Source organism: Anopheles nili, chromosome 3, assembly GCF_943737925.1.
Source record: "Anopheles nili chromosome 3, idAnoNiliSN_F5_01, whole genome shotgun sequence".
Taxonomy (NCBI): Eukaryota; Metazoa; Arthropoda; class Insecta; order Diptera; family Culicidae; genus Anopheles; species Anopheles nili.
In genome coordinates, this window is record NC_071292.1 from 65,129,497 (window position 1) to 65,145,615 (window position 16,119).

Below are 16,119 nucleotides of genomic sequence, written 5' to 3' on the forward strand. Positions count from 1 at the left end.
AGTTCGCTTTAACAGATACAGTAGCACTCGCGAGAAGAAAGTAACATATATTTTGCTATGAAAAGAAATATTTCATTATCGAAAGATTTCATGATCCTTTCGCGTTTGTATGTACAGATCAGAGCATTCCTTGCGAAATGCTGTTTGTTGTTGTACTCCTGTCTTTCTAATCGCCCTTCTCGCTCCTCGCTGGTGGATTGGGTTCATCACTGGTGAATCGGATGGTACAGGCTCTGATTTTGTGGGGAAGAAAGTTATGCTTTAAGCGCCTCGCCACTTATACAAGTAAAATCGCTGTGGTTTTCATGCAGTAAAGTGCCTGCTTAAAGAGACGCTAACGTGCGACCATTCACAAATTTCACCGAAAAAGAAACTCTACTCGCAGTTGTTTTTCACGAGTTTTCCGTAAAGCGCAGTGCTCTTTCAAATGTTTGGCCCGAATCAAGGAGAAATCCCCACTCGATCGCAAGCTTTTGAAATTCGTCACTCGTTCGTCATTCACGCTGTTGCCGTCCATTTTTGGCTTAGTTTCACAACCAGCTCGACTTACCATTCCGTTTGGCAACAGAAATGGAGTGCAAAGTGAACTGTAAATTATTCCTTCGATGAGCTTTTCATAAACCGTGCGTCATTGTTTCGTGCGAAAAGAGACCGACAACAATGGGAATGGAATGACGTTGAAAGTTTCCACCAATATTGGTATGGTGGCAGTTTTTCTCGTTTCTCCATTGAGTTTTCCTTTGTCGCGCCGGCATTACTTGAGCACGATGGAGAAGAAATAAAGAGCTAAAATTGGATAAAGTTGACGCGCGTTTCGGTGCACTTTGTGCCGTTCTCTGAGTTCGACGGAATAAGGGATGCCAGAATCAGTGTAATGAGCATTTTATGCATCGCCATCTGACAACGGCGACGAAATGCTGTCGAGTTGTGCGGTAACCGACAGGCGGACAGGAACATAAATATGATTTCAAAATGGAGTGCAGTGAACGTGCAAATTTCACGGAACGAAGTATCTTTTTTTTTCATTTACGACAAGGGTCAATGAACGGATCCTTCCAGAACAAAGATCGATGGCGCACAGCCGGGAAGGTCGTTTCGAAATGCAATCTGATTTGTTACTGTCAAAGTTGTTCCATCCACGCTTGGATCGGCATGCTTGACGTCAGTTATCGCAAACATACCTTCAATCAAACGCAATTTCCCGCATCTGTTGCGAAAACGTAAATGCATTCGATTTTAAACGTGCGAGGACGAAAAAAACGACTATAACCGTGCACGAGCACGATCGACTGTTTGCATAATTAATGGTCGGTTCATTGTGATAAGCTCCAATTATGGATTTGATCCATGCGGGGTATCTTTTTTGTTGTTGTTGATCGGGCGGGAAAATCCACACCCACCCCCACTCACCAGCAGTGGTTGAGCCATTCCGGTTCGCTTGCCTGTGCAGGCGTTTATCAAGCGGAACAGAACGATAGACGCACAGTTTCTTGTGCTTTCAGTGGAATCGGGAATTTTCCACGTACACCAGGCTCGATGGGGGCAGTTGTAAATGAAGCGTTTCATCAATGAAGCCGGGCAATCAGCTGCATTCCATGCAAATACACACACACACACGAGCACGCATCCGAGCAGGCGAGAACCATTCCAGCCGATGGGGTATCCTGTTCATTATCTGGTTCACCATTTGTTTGGCTTATTGAAAGCGGTTGGGTTCTTTTTTTTTTCGTTTTTCACTTCAATCGGGCCGGCAATCGCGGGTGGGCTTGCGATGCATTATTAATGCACTTTTGTGTTGATTTGTCTGCCGAACCAGTGGAGAGGTTGCGAACGGAATGGCTGGATCGTGCGAATGGTTTGGTATTTACAAATTTCGCCACACGTAGTTCGCGTGTGCCCGCGCTTTTTGCTTCATTCTCTCGCTTGCGCCGTGTTTGTGATGGTGTGATTGTAAGGGCCGATTTTCGATTCCACTTATTTTCTGCACCATTCGAGCGTACGCATCCCCATTATGCGCCTCGGACTTGCACTGGACCGAAAGTTTCCATTTTGTTCCGAGGCCTCTCCATTTACAGACTATCGGATGCGCGTTTCTTGTTCCACCCGGCCAACTCGTGGAGCGTCGTTTAATTTGCCATTTTGCGTTAATTTGCACAACGCGCGCACGCACACCCACGCGCGGGTCGCGAGTGCAACGCTTTCTGTTCGCTTGTTTTAGCTCGTGCTTTAATTATGCATCCATTTTTGCGTTTGTCAATGCTCTTAGTTTGTATTGTTTCAACTGTGTTTTATTCATCCCATTCGGTTTGCTGTTACGGTTATCTCGTTTCTTTTTTTCTTTCGTCATGTTTCTCCTTTTGCACGCATCTCCAGTAGTTTTGTTTTTGCGCATTGTTCGCTCCTTTCCCGAAAACGGATCGCATGCACCAGCGCTTCCGGTGGCACAAGTCATGTTTGATTAATTCATTCGCCAACCGTACTGCGCGTTTTAACTATGCATGCATCCACGTGCGCGAGGCCAGGGATGAGCTGCTGGACCCATTTTGTTTTTGCCACCCCCAAATGCCTACTGGTTTGTTTTTTTTAACCCTTTTTCCCGCTCTCGATAGCGCTTGATTCGCTTCGCTCTGCTTTTTTGTTGTGGTTGTTGCGTGCGCGCGTGTGTCCATTTAATTTTTAAGCTCTCGATTTATTTACACGTGACCATACCGTTGGGCGGGTCATCTCGTGCTTCGGGCGCACTGTTTTCGTTTCGAGCGCTGGACGCCGGGCAGTGAGGTGTATTATTTTTTTGTTTCGTTTGTTGCACTTCTTCGGTGCTTATTTTCGGTCAGCCCGCTTTCCACACCGCTAGATATTGCTTGTTTCGTATTCAGCGAGTTAATTTATTTAATGGTTTCCCGAGCTGGGAAAGGGCGTGACACGTGTTTTTCGAGTTGATCGAGCGATCGAACCCACCGAACGAACCCAACCACCAGCCGCGAGGTGAACGTGAGGTGCGCGAAAACAGGCAAACACAAAATGTACTGACCGAAATGAAACGCATTACTACCTATTTACAAAGAAGACGCTCCCTGCTAGTGGGATGCTCGAACCTTTTACGCTCACTGGTTTGTCGCACTCTACTTCCGACGATCGTTAATCAGCGATCCACAATCGTACGGTGCGTACCGAGGGTACGGCTTTGTCCGTGTGGTCACCCTGTGAAAGCAATACCGGTACACTTCTTGGAAGTACAGCTGTTGTCAAAGGTCAAACCAAAATGGGGGAAGGTTTTAAATTTCTCATCGCCAGTCTCAACTCCGGCGTCAACCTGTATTACGCGGTGGCCCGTTTCTCGGATCCATCCATTAGGCATAGCTCGACTTCAGCAGATAGGACAGTATCACGCTGGGAAAGAACAGACACTCGAACAGGATGGCGGACAGCTGGGAAGTTGCCGCTGCTCCGCTCGTTTTTCGGCGTGAGATCGCTGCCGTGTTGTCACCTGCAATGGAAGAGAAAGAAAAAAAATGCATGCACGATAAGGCATATGGTGGAAAACGGATTGCTGATGGACAGTAGCGAGGGATCAGTGGAGTAAGGTGTGTGATTTTGGGGTTTGTATGACAAACGGAAGCAGAAATCAACTTAATTGTTTACTTTTTCGTATCCTTGTTGAGGACTCTTATTGATTCGCCCTATGATAGCCTCAACTAATCACAAGCTCTTAGTTTTGATGCCCCAAAACTTTGGTGAATAGTGTCCATGGCATGAAATCTAACCATGTAGCTGTTGAGAGCATGAACAATCACCCTCATGGTTTTCTCAAACTATTAATGACTAAATTTCTAAAGAAAAAATACAAAAATATGCATACTGATTCACAGGATGTCAAGGCAGTTATTGTTATGGCAAACGTTCCGCTATAATGACATAGAAATGTGATAAGAAATTGTTGAATATGGTTGCATCTGGCAGCGTATTTTACACGTTTGGCACGGCCTATACTCAAGGAAGGTTGTAATTTCGTTGAATCGTATCATGATTCGTATTAGGAAAGACGTTTTGAATTCATCGAGAATATGGTGATCTAGTTGTTATTGCTATTGTTGTTGAAATCGTTATCACTGTTCTTGGAATAATCAAAAGCAAAAAAACACACACACGAGCGGCATTCAGAACATCGCGACTGACTGAGGCTCCAACTACTTATCAGCTCGATGTTCGCGGGTTTGTCAGTCCAGTCGTTTTCGAGCTGAACGTGTGATTATTTCGTGTCGATTCGTGAAGCAGATAGGACGTGTTTTTGAGTAAAGCATTCAGTGGAAGGATGGCGAAAGTAGCACCGTTGGTTTTGTTCGGCATTCTGGCGCTTCTGGCAGGTAACAAAAGGAAACAAAGGGTTGCTCACTGGTAGGTGCAAAGCTTAATAACGGTCGATTCGCTCTGAAACACAGCGGTATGGGCCTCACCACTGTCGAAGGGAACCGAGAGCTCCAACTCCTCCGAAGAGTCGGGTGAGGTCGGTGAGATGTTGAAGGAGCTGCAGGAGATGTGCAAAAATAACAGCGGCTCCGATGCGGCCTTCCTTGGCTTGATGTCATCGGTGCAGGAGACAATGGTGTGTGCCGTGGCTTCCCTCGATCTAGAGGGCTTAATGACTGACGTTGACACGCTGTCCAACGAAACCCGCTTCACATTCTTCCCTCGGTAGGTCTGCTCGTGTGGAGGGCATACGTTATTTTACGGATATAATATTCAAAATCCTCGCGATCAGTTACTGTCCACAGCTGCGCAAAACCTACTCCTGCGTTAACAAGCTGGTGGGTGATGTCAGACCCTGCCTAGAGGACGACGACTACACCATTGTGCAAGCCCTGGTCGGCATCCTGCCGGACGCGGTCGAGCTGATGTGCAAGAACGATGGTGAAATTTTGTTCAGTAAGTAAAAGCTGCTAAGGCAATTTCCGGCAGATTGAGACCCTCTCGCTCTACCGTTGCAGAGTACGACGAGCCAAAGTACTCCGATTGCTTGGAAAAGCTGGGCGACAGCTTCGAGGAATGCACCAACTCCTTCCTGAACTCGACGGATGACTGGGACCTCTCGAACATGACGCAAGATCAGTGCAGGTAAGCACATGGGTCTCGCGATCCGTCGAGTTTTCTGATGTTGTTATCTTCACTCTACCACCCTAGCACCATGTTCGGCTTCCGGGATTGTCTTCAGGGTAAGCTGGGCCTGTGCAAGGCTTCGGATCTAATCAGCGTCTACGACCTGTTCCACAACACTCTCGTCCGCATGACGCCGTGCCGTAATGTGAGTTGCAAAAAACGATCGCTCGTTGAGTTGGTTGTGCTAAATCAGTTTTATTTTTTATTATCTCTTTCCCGGAATTTGCCGATCCCCGAACGTGCACCATTGCTTCAAACCGTTCGCGCAGTACGTGGAGGTGCCAAAAGTCACGCTCGTTGATAACAATACCGTCGACGAGGACTAAACCAGTGGTGGATCGAGCTAATGTGGTTCCCCGTTTTAGGTACCGTGGATTTGCCATGATAATGTAACTCTCACTCTCTCTCTCTCTCTCTTTCTCTCTCTTTTTGATGGAGTTGTATTTTGCAATAAAACAGTGCCCCTCGGCATTGCGGCACCGTACGAGCGAGCGCGTTTTTTTTTTTTTGGTTGACTGTATCACTCACAGTTTCGCGGTCAAGGATCATCAGTGGGACCTTTTGGCTTTGACCTGTATTTTGCAGCAATGAAAGATTCGATCAACGGCGTGCGAGTGTGTTACGTTTCAATTCACGATGTTTGCTGTTTGTAGCAATTCTAGCTTCTCTGGGATGAGTACAGTGATTTCGTAAGCGATAGATGAAGGGTCGCGACATTCTTCAGCAAACGGACGCACACAGGAACACTGCAATGCTCAATCAGCAATGTTTCGTGAAGGTCGATGAGCATTGTATTCCAGGATTAGGGGAACGCTATCAACAAGAAAGCGAATCCTAAAGGCATTATCAAACTTTACACGTTAGTACCTAGATGCCGTTTAATGTCGTTTTAATTAGCCAAGCATATTTGGTTCTTCCCTGCCCCAGAACGGCTGATCGATAGCGAAGTAGTTCGATACGAAGGCAACAATTCAAGCGATGATTGAAGGATGCAAAGTATCTCTTTGAAGGTTGCGACATCTATTAGTCATGCGGAAGTTTCCTTCCGAAGAATTTCCGCAATGCAACTCCCTTTTTGCCGGTCTCACTACAAATCTAGCGCTCAATGCCGTACCCGCAGCCAGATCGGTGGAATGCAGCGGCATGTAATGGAAACCACGCGGAAACAAAGCAACATTCCGCCGTAATGGAAAGTTCGTATGCATACCCGCGCTCGGGGAGGATAATGGAATTCATCTCAAATGGTTCCGGGGTGCCATCAGAACGAACGACCCAACCATTATGAAGGGTTTCGCTCTTGAGAACCTACGCCAAACGCGAAAGTTCCGTTTGGTTCACCCGCTTTTCGGCGTCGATTCCTTCACTGCAGGATGCGAGAACGTGAGGCCTCTTGAGTAAGTTCCCTCGAGCTCGAGAGGCATTCAAATAGTCCTTAGCTGCCAAAAGTTACCCGGGTTGAGCTATAAAAGTGTTTGAAGAATATGAACGCTTCATCCTCGTGGGGGACACGCGCACGGGACCACCCTGACCCGGTTGCAAAAATGGGTAGATAGTGCAAAGTTTGATGCATACTCGCTTCGAGTCCGACACTTCCACTGCATCGCCGGTGCCGCAGGAGAGCCAAGCTCGTGCAATTCGAATGCCGTCTTCGGCGACGATGATGGCGACGACCGGTGATGATGCCTACGGCAACGTGATGCAACTCAACCGGGAACTTTCTAATGCATATTGAAAACTTCCGCACAACATTCGCCATTATACTTTATGACTTCTCCGTCCGTCATCGGCAAACGGATGCGAGCCCGGACGGGTGGCCGGAACCGGAAGAGCTACGAGTCGTGCTGCCTCGCACGAAACCCGGCATGTGTGTGGGAGAGCGAACTCCCTTTCGCAGGTTAGAAAATGGACGAAAGAAGCCGAAATGATCGGAGGGTATGAAAAAAAAAAAGAAATGAAAGAAATAAACCGCCCTGCGAATGGCATGGAAGTTCGGTAGTTTGACGAAGGAGTTTCTGTTGATGAGGAATAGAAAAATAAACAAGTGATTATGCTATGCAAATACATTCCACTCAACCTTCACTAGTGGTGTGCGCCTGGAACCGAAGCTCAGCTCGCTGGCTAGGCAGCGGTTCCGCATTCAAAATCCACCCCGGGTTTTGCGCTAACGATGCGACGCCCCGCCGGGCGCCGGAAGACGGCGCAAAATTGAGCGAAGCGACGTGCTCGCTAATCAATCATTCGGTTCCTCACTCGTGGCGCATATCCTTTTCGCCGTTTAGTCGGCATCGTGATTCATGATTTTGCGTGGGCGAAGAAGCTACAGCTTTTCGGGGCGTTTCGTTTTTTTTTTTGCTTCTTCTTTATCTCTCACTCCCTTTCTAGAAGCCCGCTGTAGAACCATACCCCCCCGGCAGTTGTGAGTTTTTAAAGCTCCATTTCTCCACTTTGTCAGACGCATTGTCTTTCGCTGGTACTCCGTGGCCGTGGGTGGGATAGGATGGCAGGCAGAAGAAGAAAAAAAAACATGCTCATAAAAACTGACGAAGTGAGTGAAATGTTTCCGAGTGTTTTGAAGCCTCATCCCGGTTCGGTGAATTAGGGTTCGCCGGAAACGGGAAGTGATAGTGCCGAAAGCAGTATTCAAAATGATAAACGATTGCGTCGGGGATTGCCATTATCTAGTTTGCAGCTTCAAAACGGCCTCCACAAGCACAAGGACGAGAGTGCCGTTTTGAAGGATGCTTTCGAAGGCCAGGATCAAAATAGGTGAGTGCTTCATCAGCCTCGGCAGGGTTGCGCCGTTCGGACAGTACATTTGTCATGCGAGTTCGCCTTCAAGGGAGGGAAAGTGAGCGAACGAAATGAAATTTAATTTATTGAAATTTAGCATTTCATACAACTCTCAGCAAGTGGCTGTAAAAACTCTTCTCAAATGAGGCATATAGTTGGCAATTATTGCGATATCGATTGGTTTTTTTTATTCTATTTTGTTTAGTGTTTTTAAAAATAGATAAACGTAGTTCTCCGAAATGCCGTTACGATTTTTTAATTTACGACGAAGAAAGCGCAAACTGTTTGCCGCACGAATGATTGATTACTGGTGGGATGAGCTTTCGTAATCTGTCCGCTCAGACCGGATCCTTCGACGTGTGGAAAATAGATCCATTTTTGATTCGGTTCGGGCCCCACCGAAGAAGCTGGTTCACTTTACTCTCCGTTGCGCTCTACCACGCAAGAAAGGTACGCAGCTCTCGGTGTTCCTTGGACGCTAGCATCCGGCTAAAGGGATGTCCTTGGCGTTCGCAACACGAAACCGATCAAATTGAAAAAGGGTTTTTTTTTTCGTCGTCATTTTGGCTCCAACCACAGGAAGGAAACTGGGTCAACTTGGTTGATCGTGCGATGCTACCACAGAAGGCTGATGACAGCCAGGATTGACGGGATGCGGAAACGGATGAGCATGCAAAAATGTCTTCCACGGCCAGGGCCGTGGGAAGATAGGTGAATGGTGTGGGTTCGTTTATTAATTTTGCGCTCAAAAGGCAAACCAGATGATTTATATACTTCGGGTGGATGGGGCGAAGCAGTGATTAAGGCTCGAAACCAAATGCCTGCATTGTTTGATTATGCGGTAAGGTTGATTGTGCGAATTTCCCAAACACACAGGATAAGCAAGGCTCCAGGAAGCAAAAAAGCGGCCACGTCTCAACCAGTCTAACGCCCACCTTTGTTTTTGGATGCAAAAATGGGAGATTACCGGCAATTTCAATAGCCAATAACCAGGTTGCTTCGCGGTGTTGCGAAAAGGCAGCACTCGCCAGGCACCGGTCACGTCCTCTAATGAAGGTGATTATTTGCAGTTTAGCGACAAACAAAATCCAAACGATCGTCAGTGCCACCATCAAGGACCGCTTCACGCCATCAAAGGGGTTTGCGAAAGCTCCACTACAAGCGAAACGACGACAGCAGCTGCCGGAACTGGTGGTGCGAGCCACTAGAAGTCAGCCAAAGTAGCGCCTGAGTGTGGCAGGATACGAGGAGTGGTGTAGTTTGTGCACTCGAGTGCTCACGTAAACACAAACAGGACGCACTTCGGGCAGGTGAAGCGTGAAAGCTGGATAGTTGAAAATCAGCAAAAATAATAAAAAAACAAAAAACACCACACACATACGTGCAAAAGCCCCGGTCACGACGACACGATGCAACGTGCAGGCTGGGTTGCACATGCACCGAACGCGTATGAGCAATGGAGTAGACGGAGTGAAGCATTTTGTAAACAGGAAATGAAGTACATCATCCCACTTCACGTGCGCTATTCAGCCCTCCGTCGGATACCGGTGCAACATCGGCCCCAGTGCTGGTTGATTGTGTGCACATTATGTAGCTTTATTGTGCTCTTTTCATTTCCCACCTACCAGAGCTAACCGTGTCGGGTGTAATGGGGTCACGGTAGCCGATGAACTAAACGGTGCCCAGTGGAAGCAATGTGTAATTAATGGACTATTTCGTGCTGCAGTACGACGTGGTGTCAGACTTTCGTAGACATTTACATACACCCTACCAGAGGTCGCTAGGAACTGTCGTGCATTATGGAAAAAGCATTACAGTAGAAGCTCTTTATCGTTGGGATTTAATGCGTTTTTCGAGCAAGCCACGTGCCTTTGCAAGATGAAATCGATGGTGGAAAAGTTTGCCTGCAGTGCATGAAGTGAAAAGCTTCACCTAAAGGCAACTGGCCCGTAAAGTGCAACCGGAAAATTAAACCAACATCATACATCTTATCTCATTCCTTAGCACCTCGTAAGGCGGCTCAACATTACGCGAATCGATGAGTTCCGTTCCGTTCCGGCATTAAAGTGTGCCAAAGCTCGATTAAAGCTGCACGTCCACCCCCCGAGATCGATGGTTTCGAAGGACGCCATCGCTGGATTGGGTGCTTTCGCACCTTGGCAGCGGGCGCGCTCTTTGGCGAAAATGCGAACGCGTCAATTGTGGTCGAATGGTGGCCCACGCCCGGAACCACGCCCGATAATGGCACCCGAGTGGAAGCTCATTCGTATGCTAATACGGACCGATAGCATAGCCAGTCCCGGCACGTGAGGTGTAACAGCTCGAAATCATGAACACCGCCAGGCCATCGTTGATGGGATTTTGTGCTTTTCCAGCATCGACATTCGCTTCACCGCTGGCCATCGGATGGTGTGTGTGTGTTTTTTTTTTGTTCGCGTGTCAGTCATGTCTTGGGATAAGTACTGGCCACCGCGTGATCCTGTCGTGATAGCCTCCGGTCATATTCGCCATTCGTTGGCGTGGACCGTGGGAGTGTGCGAGTGAAAGAGATCGAAAGATAGAGTCCCGTGGACGTGATTGCAATGGAAATTAAAAGTAAAACCCACGGACCATCGCACCCAGCCCAGGGCACGGCTTTGGCATGCAAGAGGACAACGACAAGGAGAGCAACAGAGAAGAGTGAGAGAGAGAGAGAGAGAGAAGAACCGAAGCAAGGGGAAGAAATTATTATTCCACTCGGGCGGAAATGGGCGAGATGGAATTAAATTTGATTAACCTGGGCAAGGATGAATAATTTAATGAGCAGCATTTTGCACACTTTGGCTTCATGCTCGGGTCCGTGTGCGGCCCCGTCCATACGCTTCCGGTGGCCAACCGGACGAAACGGACGGAAGTAAGCGAAGGTTCGAGCATTGATGCGTTCTGCCAACCAGCTCTGGCGAGTGCGAGTAGCTGGAGCTAGTTTATGGGACGAGATAATGAGCGAGAGATTTGCTAAAAATATGATTTCCGCTACCCGGGCGTATCCTTTCCGTGCGCAGTTCCGGAAGGGCTTTCTCCCAGTATGGTCGGGTGAGTCGAATGATGAGCGTATTACGCTAATAAATATTAATTTGCGCGTGGTTCACGCAACGGAAAGCGATTTGCTTATCGCGATATCGAACGCACGGGAGATTGAAACGAGCGCTTAAACCGAGGGATCTGTCATAATTCACCAACGTGTTATGCATTTTTTTCCCAACAGCAGCACATGTTTCACGAGCGTATTGAGCGTATGAGTCATCGCTTTAACGTGCTGCTTCATCTTCTAGAAATTTAATGGAACATTCCGGTACGTCCCCGGCCACCTTTCGCACACTTTATGTATATTAAACTCTCACAGACTCCTGCGCGTCGGAACGCGGCCATATCTTGGGCTTATTCCTAGGGTTCCGGATAGGCGGGACGACTCATCGCCTGGCCGGTATTCACGGGCACGCCTCGAAATTCAAAGCGATATTGTCTAGCGTTTCAACTTATGAATTCATTTCGTTCCTTTGAACGGACGTCCGCTGCACCGCCGGCACTCGACAGGAAACATATTTCAACGACGGTTTTACGACGGTGGGTGAGTCCGTCGATGATTCGGGCTCGGATGCTGCACCAGCCGACTCGGGTTGGGTATGATTCTTTTTTTTTTGTCGTCCTCGTCGTCGTCGTCGTCGTCGTCGTCCCCGTCGTGGTTTGCATTTTGGATACCAAATCCGGGCGCCTTCTTCCCACCCACCGGAGCGGAGGTTTTATCAGCGGTTCCGGCGGCCAAAGAGCATTACCGAGAATCGGGCGAATATCGCCGCGCGTAATGAGCACACCGTTCGCTGCACATTTGCCACCGTTTACGCTTCCCGCGACATACGGTGCAACAGATGCATGTGAGCCGCGGCATGGCTATCCACCCGCACCGGGCCTTTCTCGCGCTTGGGTGGAATTTTTGCAAATGCATTCCATTTTCCGCAACCTGCTTAACAGGCCGCGATGGTGGGTGGCCGCGATGGTCGGTAAATAGTTTTTCTTTCCGGTTCCGCGAGCATCGCGTTCCGGTGGCTGAGCTGACGGCGTTTTCAGCCCGCCATCTTGGGGTGGGGTTGCCGTGGCCGGGTAAAGCGCAAACAGACGTGCCATTTCGGTTTGATTAACGAAGGTGCCTGCCGGCGAGATGGTTGGTTTGTTTTGTTTGCGCTGGAGACGGGATGAGATAATCACCTCGATGTTTGGGCACCGGCGGCTTTCGCCGGAAAAGTGCCATCGGGGTGGAGTTGGGCAACAAAAAAAAAAAAAAAAAACGGGTGCCAGAAACTGCAACGCTAGCAAACAGCTTCGCCCTTCGGGGAAAGTCAACATTCCATTAATTTGATTTCCACACGGACCTGCGGGAGGGAGTGCGTGCGTTTTTGCTTTTGTCACCCACCGCAAACTGTTACCAAATTTTCGTTCGCATGGTGGAACTGAGCCACGTAGCAGCGTGTTTTGACACCGGCTGAATTGATGTGCTATATTTAACCGGCAATTATTTGTCACCGAAAAAGGGGTACACAAAAGCCGCACCGACAAATGGGTGGCGCTTAGACGATGATTGGAAAGCGTTCGTTGGTGATGCAAATCAATTAATTGAATTGCACAAAATTACGAGCGACACTAAACCGAAAGGCAAATAGTTTATCTCGTCCCGATCCGGTAGGAGTGTGTCCGAAATCAGTGCGCAAACACGCGCTGCGAGATGAGGGGCAATAAAAAACTCACCCTCTAACGCTTGTACCCGCGAGCGTTGAGCGTCCATTTGAAGGCACAACTTTGTTTAATTTCAATTTGCGCGTCTTAGCGAGCGTCAATCTGGTGTAAGCCCCCCGAAACCGGTGATACCGGTGGTACGGGTGAATCGCTTGAAAGTGAATAAAATTTTAGTGCTCCGTAAAATGTTTTCCAAACCGAAAAGCACCCCTCCCGATGCACGAGAAACCGTTCACGGGCTGTGGCCAATCGGGCGGGTGATGTGAGCGCAGGATCAACGCTGTGGTGCGGGACGGAACCATCCCGTTTAGTGACTCAATTTTGAAGATGACGCTGTGCAAAAATCCACCCGGCGAGTGAAAGAAAGAGAGCCCAATCCGCCCTAAAAATATTCTTCCCTACGCGTCGCGAATGGGCGCTTTATGCTGCTGCTGCTGCTGTGGCGATTTTTTATTCGACGAAAATTCAATCAATTTGCACACACACACACACATACACACATAGAAAGGACGAAACCAGGAGGCAGCACAAATACCGCACGCATTCGGGATGGCTGGCTCGGTACGCGCGGCCGAGCAGGATGAAAAGCCATCAAATTTAATTTCCTAAGTTTAATTTTTATAGACTGCCACTTGCTGCAGTGCGCCGCCGAATGCTTGTCATTCTGAGCGTCGAGACCATAATTGCTACGCCGGGTGCTGTGAATCATTTCTACGCGGTGTAGGTTGGTTGGGTGGGGAGATCTGCAGACTTGGGTGCGGGTCATAAATTGAGTATATCCCGATTTATGGCGAGTGGCCACGGTGGGCGGGCGCTGTGTTGGTTTGTTTTCGATCTATTGGCCTTTTATCTGGACCATTGATCGATTTGTTGGATTTGAGGGGATTTTTTTCAGCCTGCATTCGGCAAAAAGGGATGTTTTAGGCTATATTTTTTTTTTAGCTCAGGTTGGAGAGGATTGATAGGAGCGAGTGTATTAATTCCGAAGCGTGTGGACTATGTCCTAAGGAAGATAACGTTTTAAAAACGAATTCGAATCATTTTAAGGACACTTTGAGGGGAATTTAAAATTTTCTGAGACATGCAAACATTGAGCATGTAGAAAAATGTACTTCAACATGGTAATGGTTTCTGATTGAATTAGTCTGAAATGAATCGAACGGTGTCGATTTATTTGAAGAAATCGAAATTTTCGCTCTAAAAGCACCCATTCAATTTGAGCTTTCAAATCGCAAGAGATTGCTCTTATGTGTCAGCGTTCTTTACGCCCAGTGAATGGTCCATCCATTCACAGTGTTCACTCGAGAAGCTACCGCGCAGAAAACTCTGTCTGTTCAATCGTCATCAGCGTTCGATTATATCGTTCCCTGTTCGCAGTCACCATGGGGTTTGGTTTGAGAATGGTGAGAAATCTAAAAAATGGCACGATATTATGCCATACCGCTCGTACCGGAAAGTTTTTCCCTACTTTCAGCTGCATTCCCATCCCTTGAGCCAATTGTGATTCGCCAAAGTTTTCGCACCATTTTCATTCGCCATTCAAGAAATAATTCAGCGCTCGCCGGCTCGCTCGTCCCGGGTCAGCATCGGGTGCATGCTATCTCCGGCATGAATTTGTAATGCGCTCGCTGACGCACGATATTGCAGTGGCCGAAATTTACAGCAATTTTAACGCTTTTTACCCCGTGCATAATATTCCTCACCACCGCCAATGGTGCCCCGGGCCGATGACCTATTTTTTGCCACTCGATCGCGCCTCGATTCGCCTGATGTCGATTTTGCATTCCCGCGTGACATGCGAGTGCGAGCTAGGTCGCCTTTAGAAGCGTGGTATTTACACATTTCATACACGACAACGAGCGCTGATGGGTGCGAGAACGCGATAATAGATCTATTCGCGGGATGATTAATGATCATTGCTGTATGCATAATGCAGCCACTGGGAAGCTTTTATCAGCAGCAGAGGTTACAATCTCACATTATAAACACTGTTCTATGAGCGGGATTGCAGAATGTAAAAGAAAGCTAAACCGTTCGTGTAGCTCAAATTAGTGCGATGTACAAAAACCCAGCAAAAAAATTGAGCAAAAACCCCTATCGTCGGTTTCCCTACCGTTTACGGGGAAAAGCAACAAAAAGAAGACAATGTTGTAATGGTGCTCATCGACGAACAGCGTTCGACGGAAATTGGCTGCCTCGAAGGCGTAGCGGATAGGTGCAATCGCATTATCCTTTCTGGAAGTCACACACACACACACACAGCATCACAGAAAGGAGGTAAAAAACGATGGTTTCCCTCGAGTTTAAAATCAGCGATCTTTCCGAGAGCATGTCAGCCGTTTTGGTGGGGGGGTAAGTGGGCCGGTCGGCCACGGAAAAACTTTACCATCGCGGCTGTCGGGTGCACTTGCACTCGTTGCACGCCACCCGGACGTGGGTGGAGCACGATCCCGGGTGACGGTTCGGTGATTTCCGTTCGTTTGGCAGCTTGCGTGATAGTTCAATTGTAAGTTTGCACAAGAAGTTAAACATTATCCGATGGGGTGGAGGGAAGACGTTCCTATTTTTTTTGCCGTGGGTGTTGGGCCGGCATCCTTCTAAAGGAGCTTTCTTTCGCCCGTCACCGTGCTTCTGTTCCGTTATTCGTTCGCCACGCCTCGACGAACGATCTTTTACTCTCGGACATGACCTAGATGAGCATGGAAAAAAAAATTGCTTCAGCCTTGGGCTATCTTCCTGATTTCTTTGGCGGTCCAGGCAGCCGTGGAAGGTGATTTAAGTGAAGCCAAGAGAGTGGAGACCCTCCGGTACACCTGCACCGTTCTGTCGGCGCACGAGATTGGCCGGAGCCTCGGCATGGTCTGGATTTGTGGTGGCCCCGGCTGCGATGGTTCGGGATAGAATCAATATTGACTTTGGTCATGTTTAAAGTTTCATCCTGACCGGCTCATGCATTATTGTTATTACTTTCATAGTTCGGTGCTGTCGGGGCTTTTTCGCCCGTATCCTGTGCGAATTTCCGGTCCAACGCCATGTCCCCGCTGGACGGAAAACGGACGCGTAGGGTCGGTTTCGTTTCGGAAAAGTTTACAGCCTCGAAGGACCGACCAGCTTGCGGGGTTGTTTTCATTATAGGAGCTTCGTTTCTGCGTTGCTTCGAGCTTCGTTTCGAACGAGCAGGACAGTAAATAGTACGACCTGTGTTAATCTTTGCAAAAAATAACACAACTTTATTTATGCCGACTTCATTTTTTTTATATTGGGAACGAGTATGGTAGAGCTTTTTCTTTTGGCTAGGGAAATTCACATAACGACAAGCAAGGTTGATGTAGACTTCAACGAAAATGTAATGCTCTATTTTTCCACGTACGGCAACACAGAAGCTAACAACAATGCATCCTATGCCGT

The 16,119-nt window shown here is 48.1% G+C and overlaps 2 protein-coding genes across 2 annotated transcripts in view; one reads left to right on the forward strand and one right to left on the reverse strand.

Moving 5' to 3' along the window:
• Positions 1 to 486: 486 nt before the first annotated feature.
• The window catches only part of LOC128726584 (zwei Ig domain protein zig-8), a 106,095-nt gene continuing 90,462 nt past the window's right edge, over positions 487 to 16,119 (reverse strand). Inside the window, exon 7 of the mRNA XM_053820399.1 lies at positions 487 to 3,487. Within this exon, the coding sequence (XP_053676374.1) occupies positions 3,351 to 3,487 (137 nt within the window). The 3' untranslated portion in view covers positions 487 to 3,350. The remainder of the gene's footprint in view (positions 3,488 to 16,119) is intronic.
• Positions 4,263 to 5,646, forward strand: LOC128726583 (27 kDa hemolymph glycoprotein-like). Its single transcript, XM_053820398.1, has 6 exons — positions 4,263 to 4,364; positions 4,440 to 4,692; positions 4,760 to 4,923; positions 4,986 to 5,112; positions 5,179 to 5,299; positions 5,424 to 5,646. The coding sequence occupies exons 1-6, from the start codon at positions 4,313 to 4,315 to the stop codon at positions 5,478 to 5,480; spliced, it is 774 nt and encodes a 257-aa protein (XP_053676373.1). The 5' UTR covers positions 4,263 to 4,312; the 3' UTR covers positions 5,481 to 5,646.

Coding starts and splice junctions, on each gene's coding strand:
- LOC128726583 (XM_053820398.1), top strand. CDS start 4,313: ATGGCGAAAGTAGCACCGTTGGTTTTGTTCGGCATTCTGGCGCTTCTG. Junction 4,693..4,759: donor CGCTTCACATTCTTCCCTCG/GTAGGTCTGCTC, acceptor CCTCGCGATCAG/TTACTGTCCACAGCTGCGCA. Junction 4,924..4,985: donor CGATGGTGAAATTTTGTTCA/GTAAGTAAAAGC, acceptor CTACCGTTGCAG/AGTACGACGAGCCAAAGTAC.